Source organism: Engraulis encrasicolus, chromosome 4 (genome assembly GCF_034702125.1).
Source record: "Engraulis encrasicolus isolate BLACKSEA-1 chromosome 4, IST_EnEncr_1.0, whole genome shotgun sequence".
In the NCBI taxonomy this organism is placed as follows: Eukaryota; Metazoa; Chordata; class Actinopteri; order Clupeiformes; family Engraulidae; genus Engraulis; species Engraulis encrasicolus.
In genome coordinates, this window is record NC_085860.1 from 26,331,568 (window position 1) to 26,358,429 (window position 26,862).

General features: G+C 43.3%; 1 protein-coding gene and 1 long non-coding RNA gene across 4 annotated transcripts; one reads left to right on the forward strand and one right to left on the reverse strand.

The window, feature by feature from the left end:
* Positions 1-1,495: 1,495 nt before the first annotated feature.
* LOC134446784 (uncharacterized) lies at positions 1,496-4,099 on the reverse strand. Of its 3 annotated transcripts, none has more exons than XR_010034495.1 (3): positions 3,622-4,091; positions 2,884-2,969; positions 1,496-2,180 (listed from the first exon to the last, which is right to left on the reverse strand). It is a non-coding gene; the product is annotated as an uncharacterized LOC134446784 (long non-coding RNA). The 3 variants fall into 3 exon arrangements; XR_010034496.1 differs by lacking the exon at positions 1,496-2,180 and having other exon boundaries at positions 2,687-2,969; positions 3,622-3,747; positions 4,038-4,099; XR_010034494.1 differs by lacking the exon at positions 1,496-2,180 and having other exon boundaries at positions 2,687-2,969.
* An 11,875-nt stretch (positions 4,100-15,974) lies between these two features.
* hyal6 (hyaluronoglucosaminidase 6) lies at positions 15,975-24,259 on the forward strand. Its single transcript, XM_063197782.1, has 5 exons — positions 15,975-15,990; positions 16,087-16,976; positions 19,375-19,464; positions 23,702-24,057; positions 24,148-24,259. Exons 1-5 carry the CDS (start codon positions 15,975-15,977, stop codon positions 24,257-24,259), a joined length of 1,464 nt encoding a protein of 487 aa, XP_063053852.1.
* Positions 24,260-26,862: the final 2,603 nt, after the last annotated feature.

Below are 26,862 nucleotides of genomic sequence, written 5' to 3' on the forward strand. Positions count from 1 at the left end.
CAAGAACTATTAGGTGCCCCCCCCACCAAAAAAACCCAATTATTTGGCGCCCTCCAACGCCCTCTCTTTGGCGCCCCCCTCTCTCTGGCGCCCCCCTGCAACGCATACGTCGCATATACTGTAGTTGCGCCCCTGGGTGTACAAAAGACTGCATGGTGTAATTTCATGTGGCTGTATTTTTCTTATCATAAAAGGGATGCAACAGAGTGCAATTAGATTTCAGAAATGTTTTAGGTAACATTATTTTATGTCACATGCATAGTTTTAATCCGAGACCCAAGTAATATGTAATTCCATGAACTACATGCCATGATTGGATTACAGTTGTTGTAAGCACACATCAGCATGTCATAGCTTACCACATTTTATGGGCCTAGAAGGTAGCTAGAAATGGTGAATGTAGTCTTTAAACATCATAAGGAATGTACAAGACTGCATGATATCATTTCACTTTGCTCCTGCATTTCTAATGAGTATTCAACACCAACACATACTAAACCAGGTTTTGGGCCAGCTCTCTTTCATAATGCAGCCCAAAAAGACTCATTGTCCATACTGTATTGAATCAACTAACTCAGTGTCTGGACTTTATCAATATGCTGCACTGAAGACTCCTCAAGTCAGTGTTAGCCTAACTTGGCCTTATAACCATGACCAAAATGCAGTGATCATACTTTAAAAGACAATGACAGTAATTACTAAGGGCATCATCAATGCTAAGATGTTTTATTTATTGCATTAAACATGAAATCACCAGTAAAACAAGGTGATCAGTCGTGGTCTAATGCTTGAGGAAATGAGTTTAAGATCAGAGGGTTGCATGTTTGAATCCCAGCTTTACCTCGCCCGGCATCCTCAGCTGAAGTGCCCTTGTGCAACGCACCTAAACCCACACATCTCCAGGGACTGTGACCAAAATCCTGTAAATAACTAAGACGTGCAATGTAATGATCAAAACAGTTTATTAAAAATCATTAAAAAAATCATCAATATTCACAAGGTATAAAACAGAAAACAAATCAGAACACTTAGGACCAAGTCTTAACAGAAAGGTGGGAAATGTGTCAGCTTTTGTGTAAATTAAAACTCCTAATTCAATCATAATAAAGAGACAAGAACAGAACATAAAAGAAGTTTAAGTTAATGGTGAAAAGGTATTAGACATTTCCATGAATATCACTGCAACCAGTTGGAATGTCATGATGCATGCATCCCATTTTGTATCTGTTCTTCTTTGAAGATTCTGTTGCTTTTATCAAGGTATATATCCAGTGACACTTTCTGAGCAGCTTCATGCAGATATTATCGCTTTTAGTGTGTCATTACAACAACCACCACGAAAGAGGGTCTAGGTTTGAGTTGCAGCTGAGAAACGCTACATTCTGTTACTACAGATGAAATGTTAAAAGGTACGCTGTGTAATATTTTTAAGCAGTTTCTTTCCAGAATTCATGCTGCCCATTCACAAATGTTACCTTTTCATGAATACTTACCACCATCAAATTCTGAGTATTCATTATGACTGGGAAAATTACACTTTTCATGAAAACATGAAAGGAGTCCATTGTCCACCATCTTGAATTTAGTTGCATAATGTACTGTATTTTGGTCATACTAGTAAATATTGGTACATACTAGTAAATACTTGGTAAAATTCTTGAAAATTCAAAAGTCAAAATGGACAATAGGTAGCACAGTTGCAATGAGCAGCATAGGTGCAATACCTGCTCTGATCACCATCCTACACAGTGGACCTTTAACAGTATAATGTGGTCATTTAGTTCTAGGACCAGTGGTTCTGAGTGGTTCTTCATAGTGTTCAAAGGCAGTGCTGAAGAAGTTGGATTGGCTGCTTGGATTATTCGAGCTTGTGTAACGGAGGCCAACTAGCAGAGTGTGGCGTGGAAGGATAGTAAACCTCCCTCCCGAAGCCTCATACAGTACCAGCAGCGCTGAGCTATGGGACTGGTCATTTAGCTCAGCGGTATCGTGCTGTGCCTCCCATACCCGAACCGATGCGTTGACTAGGTGGTGGCAAGTTCAAGATCTAAGGGGGACAGACTGTGTGGAAACACCTCAGTTACACTTGGCTCTAAGAACACAGTTCAAGTAACAGGCTGAGCTGTCAAGTTGATGACTATGACTGGGGTCTTCATTGGAATGTGTTCTTCTGGAGACACCTGCAAAACAAAATAAATATACATGCATGGGCATGAGTAAATATATGACGGTGCATATGGCCATATAAAAAAAACAACAACATTAACACCACACAGACTACAACTACAAAACACAACACAGCAGAATCAGCAGTCCTCAGCAAGAGCATTCCATCATTAAACAGGAATGCTAAAATTATGATTACAAACTGTGAGAGATAGTAATACTATTAGTATCTACTATCAGTAATACTATTAGTATCAGCTCTAATTTAAGAGTGAACACCTTAGTTTCATCTCTTAATTTCAATCAGGCTCATCAAAACTTGTGTACGGCTTGTGGAGGGTACATGAGTCCAGATTCAGGCATTTGAAATTGCATCATGTTGAGGAGTTGAAGATATTTCCTCAGCACCTCAAACAGTGGTGGTCAAATGCTAACATACTGTGCACTGGCCCCTTATGAAACATACTAAGTTTCATGTAAAAGGGCGACCATAAAAATGTCACATAAGATGTAGTGTCAATACTTGGGCAAACATCATGTTAGTAGTGTTTTTTCCAATTTAGACAGAAGGTTAGTTTAAAAGCATACAGTATGTTACCCCAGTGATTTGGCTGACATTCATGACATTGAATCGTCTAACCACAAAGAAATGAGTGGAATGCCCTGTAACGCCAACACACAATACATTCCAACAACATTCCCACAATTGCTGCCTACCTGAGACCTTAGACTTTGGTAGGCTCCAGGTCAAGCAATGTATGGGGCCACTCTTCCTCTCAATCACATTATTCCTCTGGTTGCACCTGAAAACAACACAGATAGAAGTGTACATCAGTTATTGTGATAGCACCAGTAGGTGTAGATGAAGAAAGCAGCGCACCACTACATTAAATCTGCACATCAAAGACCTGCCCAAAATACCAAAACTACTTACTGTGAACTTGCTTTTTGATTATGAAACTAGGAGGCTAAAGAAAGACAGCAACATGCAGAAATGCATCTTTTTAAATGTGCCACTTTTCACAGAAACGCAACCAATCAGAGTTCAAAGACATTTTAAAAAACAAATGTCCATGACTTTTCCATGACTTGGGCACAAGTTCCCATGACTAAACATAACATCTAAAAGTGTTTCTACCAGTTCAGCCACCCATTGAGGTCAAGCCTTTTGTTAATTGTAACTATTTGATTTGTAAGCTTAATCCTGCCATCTGGTGGACTAAATGTGCAGCTGCAAAGTCTACATCAGTCACAATCTCAAGCACTGGAGCCTAGCACATGTTTTGTCTGTATATGAAATGTGTTTAACTACATGTAAAAGTGTCACTGTGAAATTACAAAAACATCCATAATGACACATTGAATGATTATATAAATGGATATTATTCCTCCTTCATTTTTTTTGTTTGATCAATACAAATTTTCATTATTGGTCCAGGAGATATGAAATCTTACTTAAAAAGGACTGTCCGTGTATTAACGCACTGGGAGCACACACGATGGACCACAGTCTGCCTGTCTCTCCTCCACAGCATTCCCCATCAGAGCAGTCCTCCAGGACAAGCTTGTTACATTTTGCTGCTGAAACAGAAGAATGAACCATAGCAAGAATAGAAGGTGAATAGCCTACCACAACATATCCGTCACAAATAGACCAAGCACTACATCAGCGATTCCAGCGACGGAAGTAATTGACTTTGCATTGAGTCGCGCAACAAAAGTGATTCGGGCAACTAGAGGCAATTCGCGCGACTTGAGCGACAGTTTGTAGTTTTACTTATTATTCAAATTAGCTATGATGTGGTATTGCAACAGTCGCCACAGCCAATTGGAATGTTGGACTGCTTGCATTCTGCTTTTAACGGACATACTTCTATCACTCTTGCTGCACAGTCCAGCGATTCTCTGTCGCTTGATCTTGTCGCCACCGGTGTATTCGCCTGGTAATACACTGTACTTCTGACAGAACCACAACCAATAGATATTAAATCTTACTTTGAACAGACTGCACATTAACCAATGCAATGGAAATACACATCACTGACTTAAGTCTACTAACCCCCTCAGCAATTGTATTAATGATATCAATACAAGTGATTTTCAAGATGAGACCATTTCCATACAAGGTTGCAGGGGGTAGATATTTTTAAGGGAAGACTATTTGCATAAACTCTAACCCCTCTTTTATCCAGCTCATCTACTATTCACCATCGTAAGGAAGAGGTATCATAGTGTCCTCTCAGCCAATATGATGATGCTCGTCTATGCTGTCATTGTCATTTTTACAGTATTAATGTGCCTCTTTGGTTTTGCTAGGCCCCTCCTAGTCTTCCCTCTCTTTCGTTAATAGGTTTTGTGAACATACATGCCTAAAAACTGCATTTATAATATTGATAATTATATCCTAATGTCACCAGATAGAATGAGATCTGATAAAGAGGGATTGAGATTTGTGTTGTACTTCAGTTAAAAAACACAGCATATGAATTAAATGAAACTACTACTTACCCATCAACAGCTTCACTCCACTAAATATTTTGGACCTCAGGGAAAACTGGAGACGTAAAACTGTAAAGTAAGATATAGACCAAAAGAAATAGTAAGTTTCTTAAATGTGCAACAGACAAACCACACACAACTTCAGTTAGATAATGCATACAAACAGCCATATGAAGACAATGTTGTCATATTCTGTGGAGAGGATGGAAAATATAACATGCATTAAATCAACGAGAAGATTATGGTTAGAAGAGACAATTAGGTTGGTGTGACTTAATAGCTCCTCTTATTTCTGTTCAGATCTCCTTTTTCAGATATTTTCAACGGCACTTTGCACACAAAATACACATTAATACTGATTAGTTAGTGATGCAAAATGAGCTAATGTCGAATTTGGAAAAGCCAGAGACCTTGGAAAGGGAGAACAATCAATCATACAACACCTTTGGTAAAGCTAGGCTAACTTAGTTGCACCACACTGAACTTGCAGCTAATTTTGATGTTACATGCAAACCAGAGGTGGATGTGGCTGAGATGGCACGCATATAAACAATCACGTTAATAAATTATGGACTAAACAAACTGTTAACATCACAAATCACGCGAGCAATACAATACGGGTGTAGAAGCAGCTAGCTCGTAAAACCAAGTTAGCTTAACAAATGAAGTGGGAATTGTGTGATAAACAAATTGCATGATCATCCCGATGTGCCGCTGTGTCAAGCATTCAAATAGGGTAGATCATAAATATCTAATTTATCAGATTAACTTACCAATTGATGAATAAAGCTCAGCCAAACCACATCAGACTGCAGGCAGTACAATCAAATCCACAATCCAACGCATGGAGGTCGCGATGAAATGACATCATCATAAACAGTGGGGGTACATCAGGGTTATTTACAATGAATATTTCAAAAACCTTACTGGTTGAATGGTTTTCAGCCACAAAAGTCTTCTGGACAAATACTAAATGCTCTCGTATAGGATAAAACAGTTTCTGTTATTTTATTAATATCCTAGCAAAACAGACTTTTGTCTAGGAACTAAAATGTGACTAAAATAGCCCATAAGCTCAGTATTTTGTTGTGGGGATTTAATTATGAAGTTGCAATACGCGGTTATGTGGAGCAACATGAATAACGGCTTATTTTTCAGTAAATTAGGCTACAAAGGTGTCAGGGGGGCTCCAAACAGCAGAGTGGCCACTGCGCATGTGTGACATTTAAGAGAATGCGTCCTTATATTGACGCAATTTTGAGTTTGGTTTGCGTGATAAATGAGACGCAATCCTTCGAGATCAGGCTCGATTTTATACACACACTGGGTGCTTCAATTTCTCTGTGTTAAAACTAGAGAGGTGCACTTAAGCCTCTTATCCACTGCCGTTTTTCTGGTAGGCCTACAGCTCGACACACCGCAACTCGGCCGCCACTTTTTGCTTTTCAAATAGGCTCAACACAGGTCAATCGTGAAGCAAAAAGTGTCGGCCGAGTCGCGCTGAGTAGAGCTGTAGGCCTACCAGAAAAGCGGCAGTGGAAAAGAGGCAAAAGTCTCCAGTGGTGTTGCTCTGCTCGCTTAGTTCCCGGGCTTGCCTTTATTCTAACAAACTGGTATGTTATCTCTGGTAATAGAACATAGAAACTGTACACACCGGTAGGCCTATGTCCTTTTCTATGTGTGTGTAAACCAGAATGGTCTACCTCTAGCCGTGTATGTTATCGCTGGTATAAAACATGGAGCAGGGGCGCTATGGCGCAGTGCGCTAATCCCTCCACAGTTGGGCTTGCATGTCCAGGGTTCGAATCCAGTCTGGGTCATTTGCCATCCCTACCCCGTCTCTCTCTCCACATTCGTTTCCTGTCGCACTTCACTGTCCTATTTGAAATAAAGGCGAAAACGCCCATAAAAATACATGGAGCATGTGTCATCAGTGCCATCTCTAGCATCCATGCTTGGCAGGTCAGGGGGGGAGGGGCAGCGGTGGCGGCATGACAAAGGGCCCTCATCAGAGCAGAGGCCATGCCAAACAAATGCCACTCTGTGGGAAAGTGGTCCCCCAAATGGGGCATAATGGGCATCAGAGGTTGCTGGCTGCACACCCCCGGGGAAAAAAAGACAGTCTGTCCCCGTCTCTTTTTGCTATAGCTTGTTTCAGTAGAGCTTTTCATTATGAGCAAAATAGCGATTCCTACAGTTACATCTTCCAACATTTACAACATTTACAACAATGCGCAAGGCATTGGATGCAGTTTGGAAATGAAATAGAACCTATACTACACTGCTTTTATTTTGCAGCAAATAAAGGGTCCATGGGACATCTCTAAAGAAAGGAGACCTGGCAGACACAAGCTGAGCGACATCCTTTGCACCCTCTTCCTCAACTCAACTGACACCTGTGCTGCAGGCAGTCACAAGAAGAATGGTGAGTAAAGAAAATAAAGAATGAGATAAATGTATTATTACTTGTATTGCCATTTGAAATGTTTTAAAAAGAGTAAAGAAAGAGTGTTGATAGCCATGGAATTGCCCATGAGATTTTAGAAATCCTTGAGTGTTGAAGAACATGCTATTATTATTGTCATAGTTCCCTATGAAACAAGCTACTGTACAGTACAATTATAGCTGTACTCAAGCCATTCTTCACTAGCAGTCAAACCTCAAAAAAATATGCTCCCCAAGTGGTTTTCATGAACTACACAGAATGTCGTCGGGATTTTGGTCAGCAGTTGTCAAACATTCCTTTTATCGAACCACGTTCCCAGAGACGGTTTTCAAGCGGCCTGTTTGGACGGTAGGGTCAGAATAAGCAAGCAATGCCCAGAAATAGAAGCATGCTGACCATACGGTAATGGCTTATTTGTGTAGGATCAGTGTTGCAAAGAAATTTCCATGACACTACACTAGCTAGCCTAGCGTACATACAGGGGGGATAGGTTCATTAGGCAACTGAAACACTAGACTATACGGGGATCCGATGGCAACAGGCATCTCATTAAAAATCAAATATGGCAGAAAGCCTCCATGCTGAGGTCGTGATGGATTTGTTTGTTTTAAGTGAAAGCGGGAATGGTACTTGTTTGTGTGTGTGTGTGTGTGTGTGTGTGTGTGTGTGTGTGTGTGTGTGCGTGTGTGTGTGCAGGGCCGCTGACAGGTTTAGCTGGGCCCGGGACAAAGACATATGAAAGGGCCCCAAATCCAATGTAATTAAGATCGAATTCTAGGCCCCCTCTCTCTCCCTGGGCCCAAGACAAGTGACCCATTTGTCCCCCGCCCCTGTCGACTTCACTGGTATGTGTGTGTGTGTCTTTATGCTTGTCTGTGTGTTTTGGTATTTTGACCACTATTAGAGCAACAAGGAGCATAAGCAATGCAACATGAACTGCTGTAAAGGTCACCGTGTTCTCAGCTGAACTGACTTTCAACTGCTCGGGGAAGCACAGGAGAAAGCCACAGACACCTCTTCAATGCGAAGAGAGGTGACATTAAAGAACGGCTAAAAATGTACAGTGTCAGAAAAATAAGGTTATGTTGAATTTTAGCCCTCCAACTGTGTGTGCTGCATCATCATGACCAGAATTGGATATACAGTAATACTAACATACACACATACGCAAAATACACACACACTCACATTGCCAAGATTGCTCAAATGCGTACACCCACATATGTGCACTCACTGCACAAACACACATGCATTGCACGCACACACACACTCACGTCCACACACACACACACGTCCACATACACACACATTCACACACACACGCACAAACACGCACGCGCACACACACACACACACACACACACACACACACACAATGTAATGTAGTTCACGAGGACTTAAGGGGTCTGCCGCCACTGGCTCACCTCTCCTCCTCCTCCAGCTGCTGACTTCACCAGCCGTGTTGCTGTCCAAGGGCAACAGCAGATGATTCATGTCATTTCTGAGAAACCGCGCTGTGGGAGGCCCCTGAGGTCTCGCTTTCAATTTACATTTATTGCCGCTGATTACTCAGGTCTGTTCACCCCTCGCTGGCCCGAACACACAACACCACACACACACACATACCACACACCACCTACACAACACCACACACACACACACACACCACCTACACAACACCACACACACACACACCACACACCACCTACACAACACCACACACACACACACACACCATACACAACCTACACAACGCGAACACACACACACACCACATACCACCTACACAACGCCACACACCACCTAACATGCACACTCGGGAGGCAACGGGTTGAGATGTGTGTGGGGGTGTGTGTGGAGTTGGGTGGGGGTCTGGTGCAGCTGTGGCCTCCTGGTAAGACCCAGAGTGGTCGGGACAGGTCAGCAGGTACAGTGCTGTAGGAGGGCCACAGACAGAAGCGACTTTGCATTAAAACGGGAAAACAAACCACAGATTAATAGATACACGTCACATAATTCCCTAATGCGGAGAGTAACAGTATTCAGTAATGGTATTTAAATGAACAAGATTAACAGAGGAAGAAATGTCTACCGTGAGTGTTCCTCTTAGAATACGGGGAGATGGGGAGTTATGATTGTATTATATGCTTGTGGGCGGTGGTGGCTCAGGTGGTAGAGGAGCCGTTCTGCAACTCGCTCTGCCTGACCCCGTCAATGTGTCCTTGAGCAAGATACTTATAACCCCCAACTGCTCTTGGAGGCAGAGTGGTACCCTGTGTGAATGTGGGTGTGAATGGGTGAATGTGAGGCATACAATGTAAAGCACTTTGAGTGCTCAAAGGAGTGGAAAGGCGCTATAATAATGCAGTCCATACCATGTCCAAAAGTGAAAGTGAAAGTGTGAAAGTGAAAGCTCATTGGGAAATGCCAACTCCCATTGTCATTGTGACACAGCACTCCACAGCACACAAGTGCACACCGCACACAACGAAATTGCACTTATGCCTCACCCGTGCAAGGGGGCAGCCCTCAATGGCGCCCCTAGGGAGCAGTGCGGCAGGACAGTACCATGCTCAGGGTACCTCAGTCATGGAGGAGGATGGGGGGAGAGCACTGGTTGTTTACTCCCCCCACCAACCTGGCGGGTCGGGGGTCAAAACGGCAACCTTCGGGCTACAAGTCTGACGCCCTAACTGCTTACCCATGACTGCCCAAAAGGGGGTCCCAGTAGAAAAAGTTTGGGAAACGCTGGGCTAGGGAATTGGCTTTGGGATCAGAGGGTTCAGGTCACAGGTCCAGTTGGCCTACCTGGAGCAGCAGCAGCAGTAAGAGGGGAAGCATGATGTGTGTGTGTGTGTGTGTTTGTGTGTGGACTGGGAGTGGCTGGACTGGAAATATGGCATACAGGGCATTTTCCCGGTGGGATGACCGTCCTCAGGGACCGATGCTGTTGTGTTTTGTCTTTGTTTATGTCTTAGAGGCTGACCCACAATTTAGGTGGGGAGACCCATTGGTCCATTTTTAATAATTATTTAACAATAATACTATATAATACTATATAATAATAATATTATAATATTATTATATTATATTATAAGATATTAAACTATCATAATATCTTAGAAAAACAGTGGGGCTGTGCGAGGGGCTGGTTCTTTGCCAAAAAAGCCCATGCCGTTTTTCTGTCCCAGTCTAGTCCTGGTGTGGTTTGTGGAGGAGTGAGGTGTGCTGTGCTGTAAGGGCTCTTAAAGGCAGAGCTGAGCCTCTCATCACCCTGAGCAAACGGCGCCGCACATGAAACGATTGCCACCTGCCTGGAAATCACATTGTCTGCGAGCTCTAGCAACCCGTGTTCCACTTTCCTGGAACTTTATAGTCCCATTATGAGCTCCATGTCCGATGTTTCAGTTGGTTTTGTACTTGATCTCGCTCCTGTTTTCCTGCATTCTCAAAGGGATATGTACACATCTGTGCTGCGTTTCTCAACAGCACCGTTGCTAACTAAGTTGGCAACTTACTTGGTTGGAACGCAATTTCCCATTGGCAACCTAGTCAGTTGCTAAATCGTTAGCAATGAGGCTTTCGAGAAACAGGGTCCTACTTTTTGCTCCCTGTTGTTGTTGTTTTTGTTGTGCTCTTTGAGTAAGTCATAACAGGTGAATAACCAACACCCTTCCTACAGTACAGCAACTTTTTTTTTATTTTTTAAAGGAAGCTGGTTTTCTTGCTGATGTTTGGCCCCTTCTCTTATTACAATATGGATTGAGTGTTTTCCTGATGGAGTTTATGATGCCAGAACATAAGCTCAGGCAGAGCCTGTTTTACAGATACAACAAAGACAGAAAGTTCTCAGAGTTGAGATCAACAGGTATCCATAAAATGTCTTAGCATATTAGCAGACAAAGTTAGGCATTCTGATGATTATAGCCTAACTTCCATCCATTGGTGCCTGATTTCCCTGGCAAAGACAGGTTGGCCAGACTTTAACACAATGTTCTACGCATAATTACAGTAGGCAGTGGGCCTTGATTCTGTCTTTTGAGAATGACCTATGGCTTTGTCAGGTTATTAAGTATTAAGTATTAGTTATTAAGTATTAGTATTAAGTATTAGTTATGGGGTCTTTTTTGTGTTAGCATGTGTCTTTTGACTGCTGTCTTGTTAGTGTACAGAACTCTTGAGTCATGATTGAGCGTGGCTTTGGCCTGTTCCTGTTCTTGTTAGAGACTAGACTAGTGCAGCCTTTCACTGAATACCACTAAAAGCACAGTGTCAGTGTCTATGTGTGAGAACGTGCTGACTGGAGTCGACAGAGTTCATCCGCTCGGTTGGCTCATCTGTTTTCAATCAGCTTGGCTTTTCATGCTTTCATGTCCCTTCACTTCTTCCAGTTTGCACTGCTGGGTGGAAAATGCAACTTCAAACAAGGGAGCTTTTGTCAGTCTGTCTGCGACATTGTTTTTCGGGGGGTCTTTTTTGTGGCAGGCGGGCGCGGTGGACGGTCTGTGGTTTGGGAACAGCCGAGATGACTTCAGCGCTGGTGCTGCTGAGGCTTCTAAGGGCAGGGAGTAGTAGACTGAAGACTTTCATGAGCATCCTCACACTGGTGGGGGGCCACTGGAGAATATTCAGTTGCGTGTCTCTACAGTATATCCGAAGGCAGACAAATAGCCCTGTTAAGTAGCCTGGGAAATCCCATGCTGCTTTGCACAATCGTTTTGATCTGAAAGACAGCATGGAATCTATCCCTCAGTGAGAATTCTAGATCGGGGAGGGGGTGGAAAGTGACACATTCGTAATACTCAGTAAACGGTCGTGGGCTTGTCTTTCCTACCAGAAATTGCATTGGTGGACTCCAGATTATCTCACTGTGAGATCGTCTGTGTTAACCAGGCAATTAAGATAGTACAACTCCTACCATGTACTGAGCAGAATTCTGTTTACTTGCCAAAACAGGTGATTTCTCTAATGAACTGATTTTTGTGTGGAAGTGGCTCAGTGCCCTACAGAGACAAAGAACAGAATCTACGTAGGCCTACTACAGTATACCAGAGGGAACAGTCACACATGTTGTACAGTTAGGGCCATAAATATTTGGACATCTGCACAATTTCCATCTTTTTGGTGCTGTACACCATCCCAATGGATTTGAAATGAAACAAACGAGATGTACATTAACAGCAGACTTTTAGCTTTAATATGGAGGTGTTTGCGTCCAAATCGAGTGAACTGTGAAGGTATTATGACATTTTCTATCAGTGCCACCCCTTTTTTAAGGGACCAAAAGTAATTGGACAGTCTAGTATTTATACATCAAACTTTCAATTTTTAATTATTTGGTTGCAAATACTTTCCAGTCAGTTACAACCTGTAATTTGCAATCCATAGACATCAATAGGCACTGGGTTTTATCCCTGGTGATGCTATAGTGAGCTCTATTGCAACAATCTTCAGTTCCTGCTTATTCTTAGGGTATTTTCCCTTCAGTTTTGCCAGCAGCAAGTGAAATGCTTGCTCAACCGTACTCAGGTGAGGTGATTGACTGGGCCATTGAATAATATTCCACTTTTTTGGGGTAGAAATGGCTTAGTGGCTTTCAGATGAAGCTTTGGGTCATTGTCCATCTGCACTGTGAAGCATTGCCCAATGAGTTCAGAACCATTAGGTTTAATATGACATGATAATATAGCCTGAAAATCTTCAGAATTCATCCTGTGGCTTTTGTCGGTAGTCCTCATCATCAATAAATATAAGGGGAAAATAGTATTGACAGATATGCATGCCCACACCATGACACTACCACCACCATGATTCACTGATTGGGTGGTATGCTTTGAATCATGAGCAATCCCTTCCCTTTCCTGTAGTCCTTCCTTCCCATTACCCTTGTACAAGATGATTATTGTCTCCTCTGTCCATAGGATGTAGCTCAAGACCTATACTGTCTTTTTAAGACGTTGTTTGGCAAAGCCAAATCTGGTATTGCTATTTCTGATGCAATCAATAATTTACATCTTTTAGTGAACCCTCTGTATTTCCTATGGTGAAGTATTCCTGAATGTTCTTGATCTTTTTCTTGATTGTTGCCTTGGACATGTATCCACCGTTTACCTGGACAGTGTTCTACATCTGGCAAACTGTTGGGAGATGGGTTTTTGCTCACCAGATACAGAATATTGTCTGTCATCCACAGCATTTGTCTTCCATGTCTGCCAGGTAATTTGGTGTTGCTCTGGTATTTCTTTTTTCCAACATTCTGAACTCTTGAATTAATCATATTCAATGTTTGCCCATCTCTCAAATGGGTTTGTTTTGATTTTTTTCAACCTTATGATGGCTTGCATCACTGATGGTGACAGGTGGACTTTGGATCTCATGGACATTCCGTAAAAATATATGGAAATGTAAATTGAACACTTCAAATGAACTCTAAGACCTTGTATTGACATCTTGGTGATGGTGTAGTAAGGGAATAACACACATCTGACTGGAGAATAGCTGAGAAGCCTACTGTCCAATTACTTTTGATCCCTTGAAAAGTGGGCAACACAGACAAAAAACGTTGCTATTTCATTCCTGTTAATGCGATATGGATGTTAACACCTTCACATTAACGCTAAGAGTCTACAGTTAATGCACAGCTTGTTTGTTTTATTTCAAATCCATCGTGGTGGGGTATAGGGTGGAAAATGATGATAATTGTGTTGCTGTCCAAATATTTCTGGCCCTAACTGTATATACATCACAACAGTGGTGGTGCTTTCATTAGTCTTACAAACATACACACACAAACATACACACAAAGTGTCTGGTTCAGTGTCCTACAAACTGTAGCGTGAGAATTGGAACTAACAAAGTCAAACATGTTATTTTTCTAGGCCTACAGTAACAGTGGTGGCATTTTTATTTATTTGTTTAATATAAAAACCAAGAGATTTAGTCACAAGACAATGGGAACTGTTACACAGAGTCAGTTTCCAATCCCACCTTATTTTTTCAAAAGTATGCTGTTTGTTTTTTGTTTTGTAGGGTTGTGACTTTTTCACCTCTGAGCAACAAAACTCTGGGAAAAAACGTGGTCTTCATTTGCTAACATTTCCCCAATAATTTCCGTAGATTTCCTCTTGAGGTCCCGTTTATAAGACCTAAATCTTGTAATATTTTACAAGTGTGCCACTGATGGAAATAAAACAATTAAATATTTGCCAGCAACATTGTAGGTTCCAAATTATTTTTTTGAGTGATTTTCTGAACAAATATCAGATTAAGGAAGCGCAAATGACAACAAAGAACCTTCCTGAAAAGTGCATTAATTGGGGATTTAAGAACTAATTTCTTCAGAAAAAAGCTTTTGGCGGTGAATGAGGGGCCCCGCTGATTTTGCCCCGGCCTGCTGCATGGTTGCCTGCTTGGCTGCATGGTGGTTTTCCTGCCCTGCTCGGGCTGTTGTGGTGGGTGGAAATTGCAGCTGGTTTTCCATGTCTCCCCCTGTGGCAGCCTCCGTGGCCAAGTATCCTGAGAATGAGAGTCATGGTTTCCCCCAGTGTAGTGATGGGCGCCGCCATGATTATACAACATACGCTACAGTGCAGTGCCCTGGCTGGCGGTGGGCAGACTAATAGTACTGAGGAGGATGTGCAGTGGGGGTAGGGGAAGGCTTACATAAGCTAAATATGCTAACACTTAATTTTACTTTACACGTAGCCTACATACTTTTACAGTAAATCTGCATGTAATATTATTAACGTACCTACAGTTTTTATTAACTGTACATACAGTACTGTACTGCACAGTAATTATCACAAGCCCTGGTTCAAAATATCAACGCATAATGCTACTTACTGTATGCATATTGCAGCAGTTTGTTACACTGTAACTTCTTGAGGAATCAAGGGTGGGTAAATTTACAGTATATATACAGTAGCCTATATATTTTTACAGTGTAACAGAATAAAACAGTATGTACTGGTACTTTCATCATGCACATACCTGACACAATGTAAAATTGTTCCAAATGTTGTTGCACTATTCATAATGATACATTGTGATACACTATAACCAGGGGCTTCAACAGAAAGCGTAGCCAGATGATATTTCAAAACAGTTTAGTGTGTATCTTTAACCCGTTAAGACACACCGTTATAAATTTGATGTTACCAGAATGGCAATGACCAAGTCGTAGTGCATTACTAAAGGCCTTCAATGACTACTACAGCAAGCCACAGGAGGTATGGCGTACATTAAGGAGCTACAACACTTTTTTGTTTACTTTTTGATGCAACACTTGTTTTGGATGAGCCTGCTCCAAATCATCCCCTCCACACACACACACACACACACACACACACACACACACACACACACACACACACACACACACACACACACACACACACACACACACACACAGGTACGTGCTCACAGGTATGCACGCACGCACACGCACACGCACACGCACAAACACAAACACAAACACACACAACACTAAATGTACCAAAACTGGTCAGGGAATGCCTAGGGAAAGAAGAGATGAGCACGAGCTGAGAATAGAGTGTTAATTGTCCGTAGGAATCTGGAGCAGAACAGAGCGGTGCGGCTGAGCGACCCTGCCTGCCGGAGGGTCCCCCCTTTTTCTCTCTCTCGCTGGCCCTTCTGATTATCTGTGCCGACTGAACCCTGTAATGTGTTTTGGGTAATGTATCGTAATGCCTCAACGTCACGTCTCATGTTCCTCTCCATTCTCTCTTGTCCCGTCTCTTGTTTTTCTCTCTCTCTCTCTCTCTCTCTCTCTCTCTCTCACACACACACACACAACCGCTCTTCACCAAGACAGGATGCTCTTGTCTAAGCCGATCCATGACCCATGTCGGAGTCTACAGGTGTGATGATGATGATGATGATGATGATGATGAGGCTGAGGCCCACCGCGTGGGTTCTCATGTGCTGGCTGTGTGTGTGGGTCATCATGGGAGGAGGAGGAGGAGGAGGAGGAGTGCGGGGTGAGCAGCTGAAGCAGGCCCGCGCCCCGCTTCTCCCCCACCGGCCCTTCGTGGTGGTGTGGAACGCCCCCACCGAGTCCTGCCGCCTGCGCTTCAAGGTCGACCTGGACCTGAGCGTCTTCGACATCGTGGCCAACCAGAACGAGACGCTAAGCGGGCCCAACGTCACCATCTTCTACCACAGCCACCTGGGCCACTACCCGTACTACAGCAGCGCCGGCGCGCCCGTCAACGGCGGACTACCGCAGAACCAGAGCCTCAGCAAGCACCTGAGCAAGGCCCGGGCCGACATCGACAAGCTCATCCCCCTCAAGGACTTCCGGGGCCTGGGCGTCATCGACTGGGAGAACTGGCGGCCGCAGTGGGTGCGCAACTGGGGCTCCAAGGACGTCTACCGCAACAAGTCGAAGGAGCTCATCCGCAGGATGCACCCCAGCTGGCCGCAGAGCAAAGTGGAGCACGAGGCCAAGGAGATGTTTGAGCGCGCGGGCCTGGCCTTCATGAACACCACGCTGCGTCTGGCCCAGAGCCGGCGTCCGCACGGCCTGTGGGGCTTCTACCTGTTCCCCGACTGCTACAACTACGGCTACAAGCAGCAGCCGCCGCAGCGCTACACGGGCGAGTGTCCCAACGTGGAGCACGTGCGCAACGACCACCTGATGTGGCTGTGGAAGGAGAGCACGGCGCTCTACCCCTCCGTCTACCTGGACTATGAGCTCAAGGCCTCGCCCAACACCGTCAAGTTCGTGCACTACCGTGTCAAGGAGGCCATGAGGATCGCGTCCATCGCGCGCAACGACTTCACGTTGCCCGTCTTCGTCTACTCCAGGCCCTTCTACGCCTATACCTTTGTTGTCCTCACTGAGGTAAATGGTTGACGAAAACCAAATCTATATGTTTGTCATTCTCAGTGCAGTAAAGGTAAACAAAACAATAGGACATCTTTATGTCCCCGGTTCTTCAAGAGACTGAGAGAGGACTATTCTCTCTACGGGAATCGTTCTTGAGGACGCTTCCCATAGAGAGAATAGTCTGAACGAGGGACCAAAGAAGAACTGAATCTACACAGTAAGTTGGGGTTCTCGTTCTCACTGAGGTAACGGTTGACGAAACCGAATCTATGGCTATGTCTCAAATGACGCACTTTTGTCAGTGCACTGACAGTCAGTGCACAGTGCACACAGTGCACTGAGGTCTTTAGTGCATAGTGTCGTGGAAAAGTTTGAGCACTGTGCACTGTGCCCTCGCTGGAAGTGACAGCTGAGCATGGCATTAGCTTGCCAAAATATGAGTTGCCTACTGTTTACAATGCACAGCGTCTGGTGGTTGTATTTCCATGTCCTTCACCCCAAAGGACAACAATCACACATACAATACTTTGGTTGGCATGAAAAGGTTGGTGTCCCATCAACATTACTCACAGAATTAGGAAACTGTTGACCAAACTCTTCTACTGAACTGAATGCCACATTTCCTCCGTGTCATTGTCAACATGGCCGCCGTTTAGTGCGTGCAGTGTCCATCATTCAAGCACTGCATTTGTCCGCCATTGTTAGGGGATCATCCTGGCACTTTCAGTGCACTGGCTCAACTGAAATTTTCAGCGTGAGCGCCCTAGGCACTGAAAAACAGTGCCCGAAGTGCACAAGTGCGGCATTTGAGACACAGCCTATATGTGTGTCATTCTCAGTGCAGTAAAGGTAAACAAAACTGAATCTATACAGTAAGTATGGGTTCTCATCCTCACTAAGGTTAATGGTAAGCAAAATTGAATATATACGTTTTTCTTCTCACTGAGGTAAAGGCTAGACGAAACTGAATCTATACAGTGTTGTTCTCACTGAGGTAAAGGTAAAAAACTGAATCTATGATAGTGTGTTTTTCCAAGTGCCTCAGAGTAATTACAATCCTTACATAATTACATACAGCACAATGCATTCACCCACGTGCGGACATACAGACATACATTTCAAGGCTGCCACGTAAAGCAGTTATGGAATTCAGTGTTTTGCACTAAGACACTTTGACCTAGTGAGGGGGTGAGTGGGGTTCAAACCAACAACCTTTGATTCCCTTCTGACTACTTAACACTTCTCCTGACACAGTGTCGAAGGGGTATTTAAAGTATTTGTGTTTCACAAGTCTCTTGGTGTCTTGATAGTAACACTGGGCAGAGGCGGCTTTCACAAGCGTTGGCGAAACAGTTTTTTATTACTTAATTCTCAATTGGAATGTCCTTCTGAACCCAATAAAACAAAATAGGACAATTATAGTGATTTCAGAATACAAAGAAAGGGGCAGACTGACTGCTTTTAGTCGCGTGCATGACAATTAAGACAGCATAAAATGAAAACAAACAAAAGAATCATTCTTAATTCGTGCCATTTTATTGAGAAAGAAAAGAAAAGACAGAAATGCAGACTGAGGTAGATTATCATGCAGAAATGTTCCAGACCACCTAATCTCCAGTGTCAGTCAGGCAGACCACGCCAGACCAGCCGCGTCCCACGCCCACGCCCGAATTGACTTTGGCCCTCCTCAGGGCTCCACAGGGGCAGAGCACAGCAGAGCTGGCTGACTGACAGCCTGGTTCGCGCTGCTGTAAAAACCTGCAACTCCTTAAAATCGCTCGAGTTTCAGGTGCCTCTCCGGGCTTGGGGCCGAGGCGTTCAACTGTCATGCAGCTATGAGTGGAATGCTATACGTGATATACGATGAGGGAGCACGCCTGTTTACCCAGAACATTTAGCCGAGTGAAGGTGTACCTTGAACAGACCACTTCAGAATGTTCATTATGTGCGGCCCGAGACGTTTTGGAAAGGATAGGGTGTCATAATTGCTGTCACATGTGGGTTGGTACAGTGCAGCTGTGAAATTGTTCCCCCCAGCCACCCAGATTGGGGTTGTAATGTTCTTTTCCCCATTGTTAAGTGTGTAGGTACATACCAGTACATGTGTAGGATAAAATATTTTACATAACCTGTAACATTATGTACTTACACTGTACCACTGGCTTTGAATTAGGGTTAGCTAGCGTACATGACGTATGTAGGCCTACTGCATAATAGGCTGTGACATGTTGTTTACATCTACATGCACAAACAATGTCAAGTGCAAGTGCCACCCGAATTACTTGTGCTTAAGTCATGCTCGCCAATTTATTTCCAGACAATTGCATTTACAGTGAAACAGTTAAGGGGTTAAAAACACCAAATGGCCGCCATAACACACCTGCTTCTAACTAACTCGAGCTTGTTTTTCCAGAGTGACCTTGTCCACACCATTGGGGAGAGTGCAGCACTGGGAGCAGCAGGCGTGGTCCTCTGGGGATCATCTGAGTATGCCAGATCAGAGGTATGAAGACTGCCATCAAATGAATTTGACTGAGCAGTTGTGGTTTAACCCATTGATGCTGGATGCTGCGTATACGCTGGATTGACCTAGGCGCCTACTAGGTCTTAGCTTTTAAATGAAACTCATTTCATGTTTTTATTTCATTCAGAGGCGTTGATATTAAGGTTTTTATTAAGGGTTTTTTTTTTTCAAAAAAAGGGCTTAGCCATGTAGCAAGCATTTTTGCAGGTGGGTTAAATGAAAACGGGTGGAACTTGACACGGAATCATCGATTCTGATGCCTCCAGTAGTCATTGGAGACATTGCTACAGTATGCAGGCCTATGCATGTTATGCAAGGCGTACAACTAGGTAATCATTGTAAGCCTTATGTCAGTATTCTGTTTTTCCCTCATTACTGAATTCATTCTTTCTCAGAAATTCCCAGAGATGTTTACAGGCTTATATAGCCTACTGTGCATTGTATATCCTTTAGCATGTGTATCATGGTGCTCTGTGAATGTGGACTGCTATTGGATGACTTCTGATTGCTTCATATTAGCATTGCTAACATTGCTGCTCAGTGCTGCAAAACAACATTCCAGCACAGAGTCAGAGACATAAACTGAGACAAAATATATGGACGAAAAACAACAGCATGCCAATTCCTTCACTTATGACCTCTCACACAGCAGGTGCTGTTCGTTGATGCACGGCACACATTATGGCCAGACACACAGGAAAATAGCCTACTGCCACTTAGATTTGCTCTGACTTTACCTTTCGTACACAAATAAGATCCTGTATTAAGCTGATCTTTATCTGTCTTTCCCCAACATAAGTAGCTTTGACGAGAAAGAATTCAGAAATCAGTATGATCTGTCCTGAGCAGTTGGCAAGCGCATAGGAACAAAAACATATGTTTGGCTGCTTGATAAGAAAAGAAGATTTGAAAGTAAGATAAACATATGCCAGTAAACAAGTTGTGTTTGGTAAGGATACGTTTTAGGCTACATACTTTTGAAACTTACATACATTACATTACATATACATGACATTACCTTGCATTTGGCAGACGCTTTTTAGCCAAATATAGCCAATAGCTAATTTAGTCCATATACAGAACAACAAATGCAGATGCAAAGGGGGGTTAGTGTTTAAAAAAAAAAAAAATAGAGTAGGCCTACCTAAAAAAATAAAAACTATTCTATATACTTCTATATTGCCTCTGCCAGCTCTGTGAGCAAGTGATAATAAAAACTATAGGCCTACTATATACTTCACTATGTAAGACTACACATATATACTTGACCAAAAGGCCTTTATTGCCCCTGCAAGCTGTGAGCAAGCGATGTTAGGATAAATAAAGATCCCTTGATCCACAGTATGCCATCATCACAGCATTCCTGAAATAGGCATCGTTCCCAGTGCCCGCGGGGGCCTGTGACACTGTGTGCACTCGAGGCAGTCTGATGGGCACATGACACAGGCTGTTTTGTGAGGATACATGCTTATTTTGTGGGCCAGGATTCTTCCTGTTTACAAAGAGCACGGAAAGGGTGAGGTGGGGAGGGCAGAGAGGGGGGGGGGCAGAGTGAATGAGAGAGAGAGAGAGAGAGAGAGGGGAAGTGGAGAGAGTGGGAGAGAGTTAGTTGGAAAGAGGTAGATGGAGAGAGAGAGAGAGAGAGAGAGAGAGAGAGAGAGAGAGAGAGAGAGAGAGAGAGAGAGAGAGAGAGAACAAAAGTGAGAGGCAGAGTGAATGAAAGAGACAGACAGAGGGAGAAGTGGAGAGAGGGAGAGAGAGAGAGAGTTAGATGGAGAGAGAGAGAGAGAGAGAGATACTGTATAGACAGAGAGAGAGAGTTAGATGGAAAGAGGGAGAGAGAGAGAGAGAGAGAGAGAGAGAGAGAGAGAGAGAGAGAGAGAGAGAGAGAGAGAGAGAGAGAGAGAGAGAGAGAGAGAGAGCAAGTTACATATCCAAAGTAACTTGGACTGCATGGATGGATTGCTGCCTGCTGCACATTGCACATGTGGTTATGGTTACCTCGTTGAAAGGCAGCCACCGGCACATTGGCCCCACCAGACATTTGCACGAAAATGTGGTAATATTAGAATTTTCTTGGAAGTGTCGCACAGCAAGAAATTTCTCTGAGCCGGGGTGTTGACACCACCCTCACATTGAAGGTCACATTAATGCAAATTCAAACATGCGTGGAGGGATAGTTAGAAACACGTTCTCCGCCATCCTTTTGGAGTCATAGAAGTTTGTCAGGAGATATTAAAACTAGACATATGACAAGAACAGAAACTATCGATGACACTGCCAGGCATATTACAGCTGTTTTTCATTTTGGAAAAGGTACAGTAAAAACAGCACTAAATAGACACATACACGCAGTCTTTGAGCTCTTCTGCATTATGAGTATGACTGTGTTGCTAAGCAACTGGGGGTTAATAGTGTTACTGTATGTCACTTCACTGTTAACATCTGAACGTAAAACACATGGACACATGGGCTTATCAGAATATCAATCATGCTGGAGATTCTGTAATGGCATGTCTTAATTGTTGGTTACACTATTTGACACATAATTTTGGTACAATATAACAACAGCCTCAGTGTTATACCCAAACTGCACAATCACATAATGATCTACATCAACGGTTCCCAACGTTTTCCAACTTGTGACCCACTTGAAATTTTCTCAAATATCCAGGGCCCACCTCTGCCCAATGCATCTCAAATGAATAATCAACAGCAACACGGCAACAAATGTCATTTAGGTTTTTAGAAAATGATTTCAAGACCCACTTGGAATACTGTAACTTCACGGCCCACAGTTTGAGAATCACTGATCCACATAATTTCCCTAGTATGGGTTGTGTATAAATACACCGGTAGCAGAAGAAATTGATGAGGTCTAAGCATTCTGATGGAACCTGGACCTTTAGTCTTGTTCTCATTACTTAGTAGAAAGGCAGTTACAGTACTGTAGTTGTGTGTGGTCTAGCCTTCTTTCTGGCACTCAGGCGTACAGTGAATAGCAGCATCATATTACATGTATTATTTTTAAAATACTTGTACATAATACGTTACCAAAGGAAATTAAGCAAGTTAAAACATTATGGAGAAACGAGAACCCACAGCTAGAATGACAGCAGGCGCTCCATTCCACAATAGTTCTGTGTGGCCTGGCCTCTCTGTCAGCTTATGCGTATGAAGAGGAGCATCGTATCAAAACAAACACAGCTTTGCCAGCACTCTAGCTCCAAAATCACTCAAAGGCCAACACATGTGCCAGGAGCAGACCACAGAGGCTGGATAACACACGTACGCACGCACGCACGCGCACACACACACGCACACACACAGGTTGCCTCCATCCTCCCTTGCAGATCCTCTCCTTAGCAGTAAATTATTCCACTTCGTTTACACAATGCAAACAAACAATTTTACTTTATTACAGTCAATAAATTCTAATTAAATGATGGCATGGTGTTATGTAACTGTTGGAAGTCCAACATTATGTTGCTAGTTCTTGTAGTGAAAGTAAAAAAAAAGTGAAAAGTGAAGGCTTGTGGGTAAATGACCGTAACTACTGTTGTGTTTCCTTCAACCTTGGTTCATACCCTGCTATCATTATGCGGATCTGAAGTCAGCAAGTGCGTTGCATCAGCATCTCAAATTCCCACCTGTGTCATGCTATAAGTGCATGTTAGGGTAGGTGTGTGGTTATGATCATTAAAAGATGACCCAAATGACCAGGGACTCTGCTGACCAATAGGACCAAGTAGTTGTTGTCAAAGAGTCATAATAATGTGAAGACTTCTCATTGATGAAGAGGGTTGGTACTTGTCAAGCTCTTAAAATAACCTTGTCAAATGTACTATACGTACTAAAAATACAGAAAAAACTATAGGTAAACTAATAGGCAACTACTAAATGAATAACTACATTGACAATCCCAGCTTAGACTTGTTTCGTACCCTTTTACATCTAAAAATCTACAAAATGGCCCTACCGGCTTAACGGTAGTGCACTTGGCTACTACACCGGCGACCCGGGTTCCATTCCGTGCCTGGTCCTATGCCGATCCTTCCCCACAATCTCTCTCCCCATTCGTTTCCTGTCATTCCTTCACTGTGCTGTCATACAAATAAAGTCATAAAAGACCAAAAACAAAAAAATATATACTATATAAAATCTACAAAATAACAAATTCATGTCTGTTTTGTTTTTCATTATTACACAAACACAGAGAAACTGTCTGACAGTGAAGCGCTACATCGACGGCCCTCTGGGCCACTACGTGGTCAACGTGACCTCGGCCGCCAAGCTGTGCAGCAAGGCCCTGTGTAAGAAGAATGGCAAGTGCGTCCGCAAGAGCCTGGACTCGGGCGCCTTCCTGCACCTCAACCCGCGCTTCTTCCACATCCACCGCCGCCCCAACCACCCGGGAGCAGCCCGCGGGGGCCCACGCTTCCACGTCAGCGGCCACCTCAACGCCCACGACATCCTGGACATGAAGCACAAGTTCACCTGCCAGTGCTACCAGGGCTGGACGGGGATCTACTGCGAGATGCCCCAGCAGACCTCCAGTCCTCCTGATCATCATCTCCACCGCCACTACCAGGGGGAGGAAGGGAGGGAGGAGGACGAGGAGGACGAGGGGGCTCCCCCTCCTCACCGCCGGCCCCCAGCCCTGATGCACAGCCTCCTGGGAGAGCTGGTGCTGGTGATGTCCATGCACTTCTCCTGCCTGTCCATCATCATGTTCCTCTCCCTCTGCCTGCTGCTCAAGTGCCTCATACTGTAGAGAATAAGGAGACCAAGTACCGGTACTAGAGGATGGAGTTGGAGGGGTGTGTGTGTGTGTGTGCATGTGCATGGTTGTGTGTGTGTGTGCACATGCTTGTGTGTGAGTGTGTGCGTGTCTACAGTATGTGTGGCCTTATGTGTGTGTGCATGCTTGTGTGTGTGTGTGTGTGTGTGTCTGTGTAGTATGCGTGGCCTTATGTGTGTGTGTGCGCGTGCGTGCATGCTTATGTGTGTATGTGTGTGTGTGTGCAGTATGTGTGGCCTTGTGTGTGTGTGTGCACGTGTGCGTGTGTGCCTTTGTGCGTGTGTGTGTGTGTGTGTCCAAGGGGGGTTGGCTGTGCCGTGGGTAATTTACAGTGTGTTAAAGTGAGGAAAATGGACCATAAAGTCCCTGAGTCTGTCTTCAATCACACTCTGTTTCACACTCCAAACTTCATTACAGTATGCACAGCACTGTACTGTACTGTACGCACACCACACATGTTTTTAAGTGTCTGGAATGTGATGTGTTGTCTCAAACTGAATGCACAGGTTTTAGCACTTACCATATAAAAGAGGAAGAATGCAACAATGTTGGCCAGCCGACAATGTGACTCCTGGAAAAATACAAACACTGTGTCGATGAATAATGCTGTAATGTACCGATGATGTGTAATATTTTCAAGAGTATAAGAAAACTGTTTGGTGATGATTGTATAAAGATGGAGAGCATTAAGTGCAAAAAGTCCCCTTCCACACTCATCTTTTTAACCATCATGAGTGAATCATCTGGCCACAGAGAACCAGAGAGCCAGAACCAGAAGGAAATGCCATTAGCCTTTTCACCGTGATGCCAGGCAAGTCCCATAGAAGAACAAATGACTTCGGGGGGGTATACAAGAATATGGTTACGTGATAAACCAGGCTTAGTTAAGTGTTGAATTAACATTACAATTTTTTCACTGTGTACAGATATGTCTACAGTTGTGAAGATGTTAAAAAGGTAAAAATGGACACTGAATTGTAAAATGTTTTGTATTGTATAAGTCCTAAAAAACAAAGTTTGTGTAAGAGTATTCAGGCAAATACCAGCAGCTAACAATGTACAGATATTCGTAGCAGTTGAAGTCTATTGATTTGTTTATTGTGTGTTTTATATTCTACATCTATATTTTAAAAAAAATGGAGGATTACCAAACCAATGCACATAGCAGTAAGATATAGGCTACTGAAAGGCAAGTCAAAATGGTTCCTATAATTCAATGATAGGGGGAAAAAAACACACTTTTGAGAAACCTCTAGAGCGGTAGAAAAATAACAGGTGTTGAGGTGGAGGCTTAGCACAGTGATGGAAAAGGATGTGGATACGGTTACACATCTTGTGAGAGAAGATCCCATCTTCCCACTCAACATGCGTGCCGTGCGGCTGGTGTGTTAGTGCACTTAGTCCGTTTGGCACGTTACATTAAAATGGACCTGAGGCACGATGTGCACCAAAGCCTAAAAACACACCGAAAGCATGAAAAAGAGTTATTTGGAACGTGAAAGACCATCTCAACACAGAAGAGAGGTGAGGAGGTGAAGTTTGGGGAGCATCTAGAAAAAAAAACGGGGGAAAATCCCTGGCTGATTTCCTGATTTGAAAGAATTGCTGAATTCGCTGAAGTAAGCATCCCCCAACACAAACACAGACAGAGTATACAGTAAGACACACTCCCAGCGATGACTAATCAGTATCAACAGTATCATCTGAACACGGCTGTACATTTTAAATATGTTTGTGTTGAATACTATAACTGAAACAAAACACTTAGACTACAGCGCCATTAGTCTTCTGCTGACATGAATTTAAAAGGTGGAAATCGATACCATTCTACAGTAATTTATCACAATGAATCAAGCAAATCCCTGTTTGGAACAGAGACATCATGAATCATCCTTTGTCTAAAGATGAAACATTAGGCTACTGATTTTTTCTTCTTCAACCTTATTCATGAGCTGGTGAAGTTCAAAGAACTTTTTTTTTTCATTTGTGCTAGAGTCACAATCACATGAAGGCAATCCATGTAATCACTCCTTAGGGTGTTTTTTGATAAAATGTTTTGAAGCTGCTTCAGAAAAGGGAAGAAGTCTATGACACCCCCGCTCCAGAAGTACTCATTTACTTTCCCCCAGGCCACAAATTACAGCCCTGCCAGAGCCATGGAGGTTGCCAGCCTCCCGTTCTTTTACTCCTTTAGAAGGTAGACTACTGTGAAATGAGGGAAATGTTTTCTAAAATGTATGTAAAAAATGTCATGTATATGGACCATAGATTGTAGAAAAAATACTGTATATATATGCGTATATACGTCGTACTATCAATGATATGGACTCTTGCCATTACTCAAAGTTATGCTTGAGACAAATGTGTGTAAATTTTGTTTATGTTCGATGTTCACTTGTTTATTATACTCTACACTGCATCACAGGGTTTTTGCTGTTTTTTCTGTCTACTGTACGCTCATCATGCACTATATGAGGGAACATTTCATTTTGGATTTATTGACCAGTAGGCCTACTGAGACACAATAAATATTTGGTAACACTTTGAAGTGGTCTAAATAATTGTGTTACGTAACT

Bases quoted from the DNA above. Each gene is read 5' to 3' on its own strand.
- hyal6 (XM_063197782.1), top strand. The intron at 16,977-19,374 runs GTAAATGGTTGA...TTGTTTTTCCAG, and splicing joins CCTTTGTTGTCCTCACTGAG to AGTGACCTTGTCCACACCAT. The intron at 24,058-24,147 runs TCTCCACCGCCA...GCCCCCAGCCCT, and splicing joins TCCAGTCCTCCTGATCATCA to GATGCACAGCCTCCTGGGAG.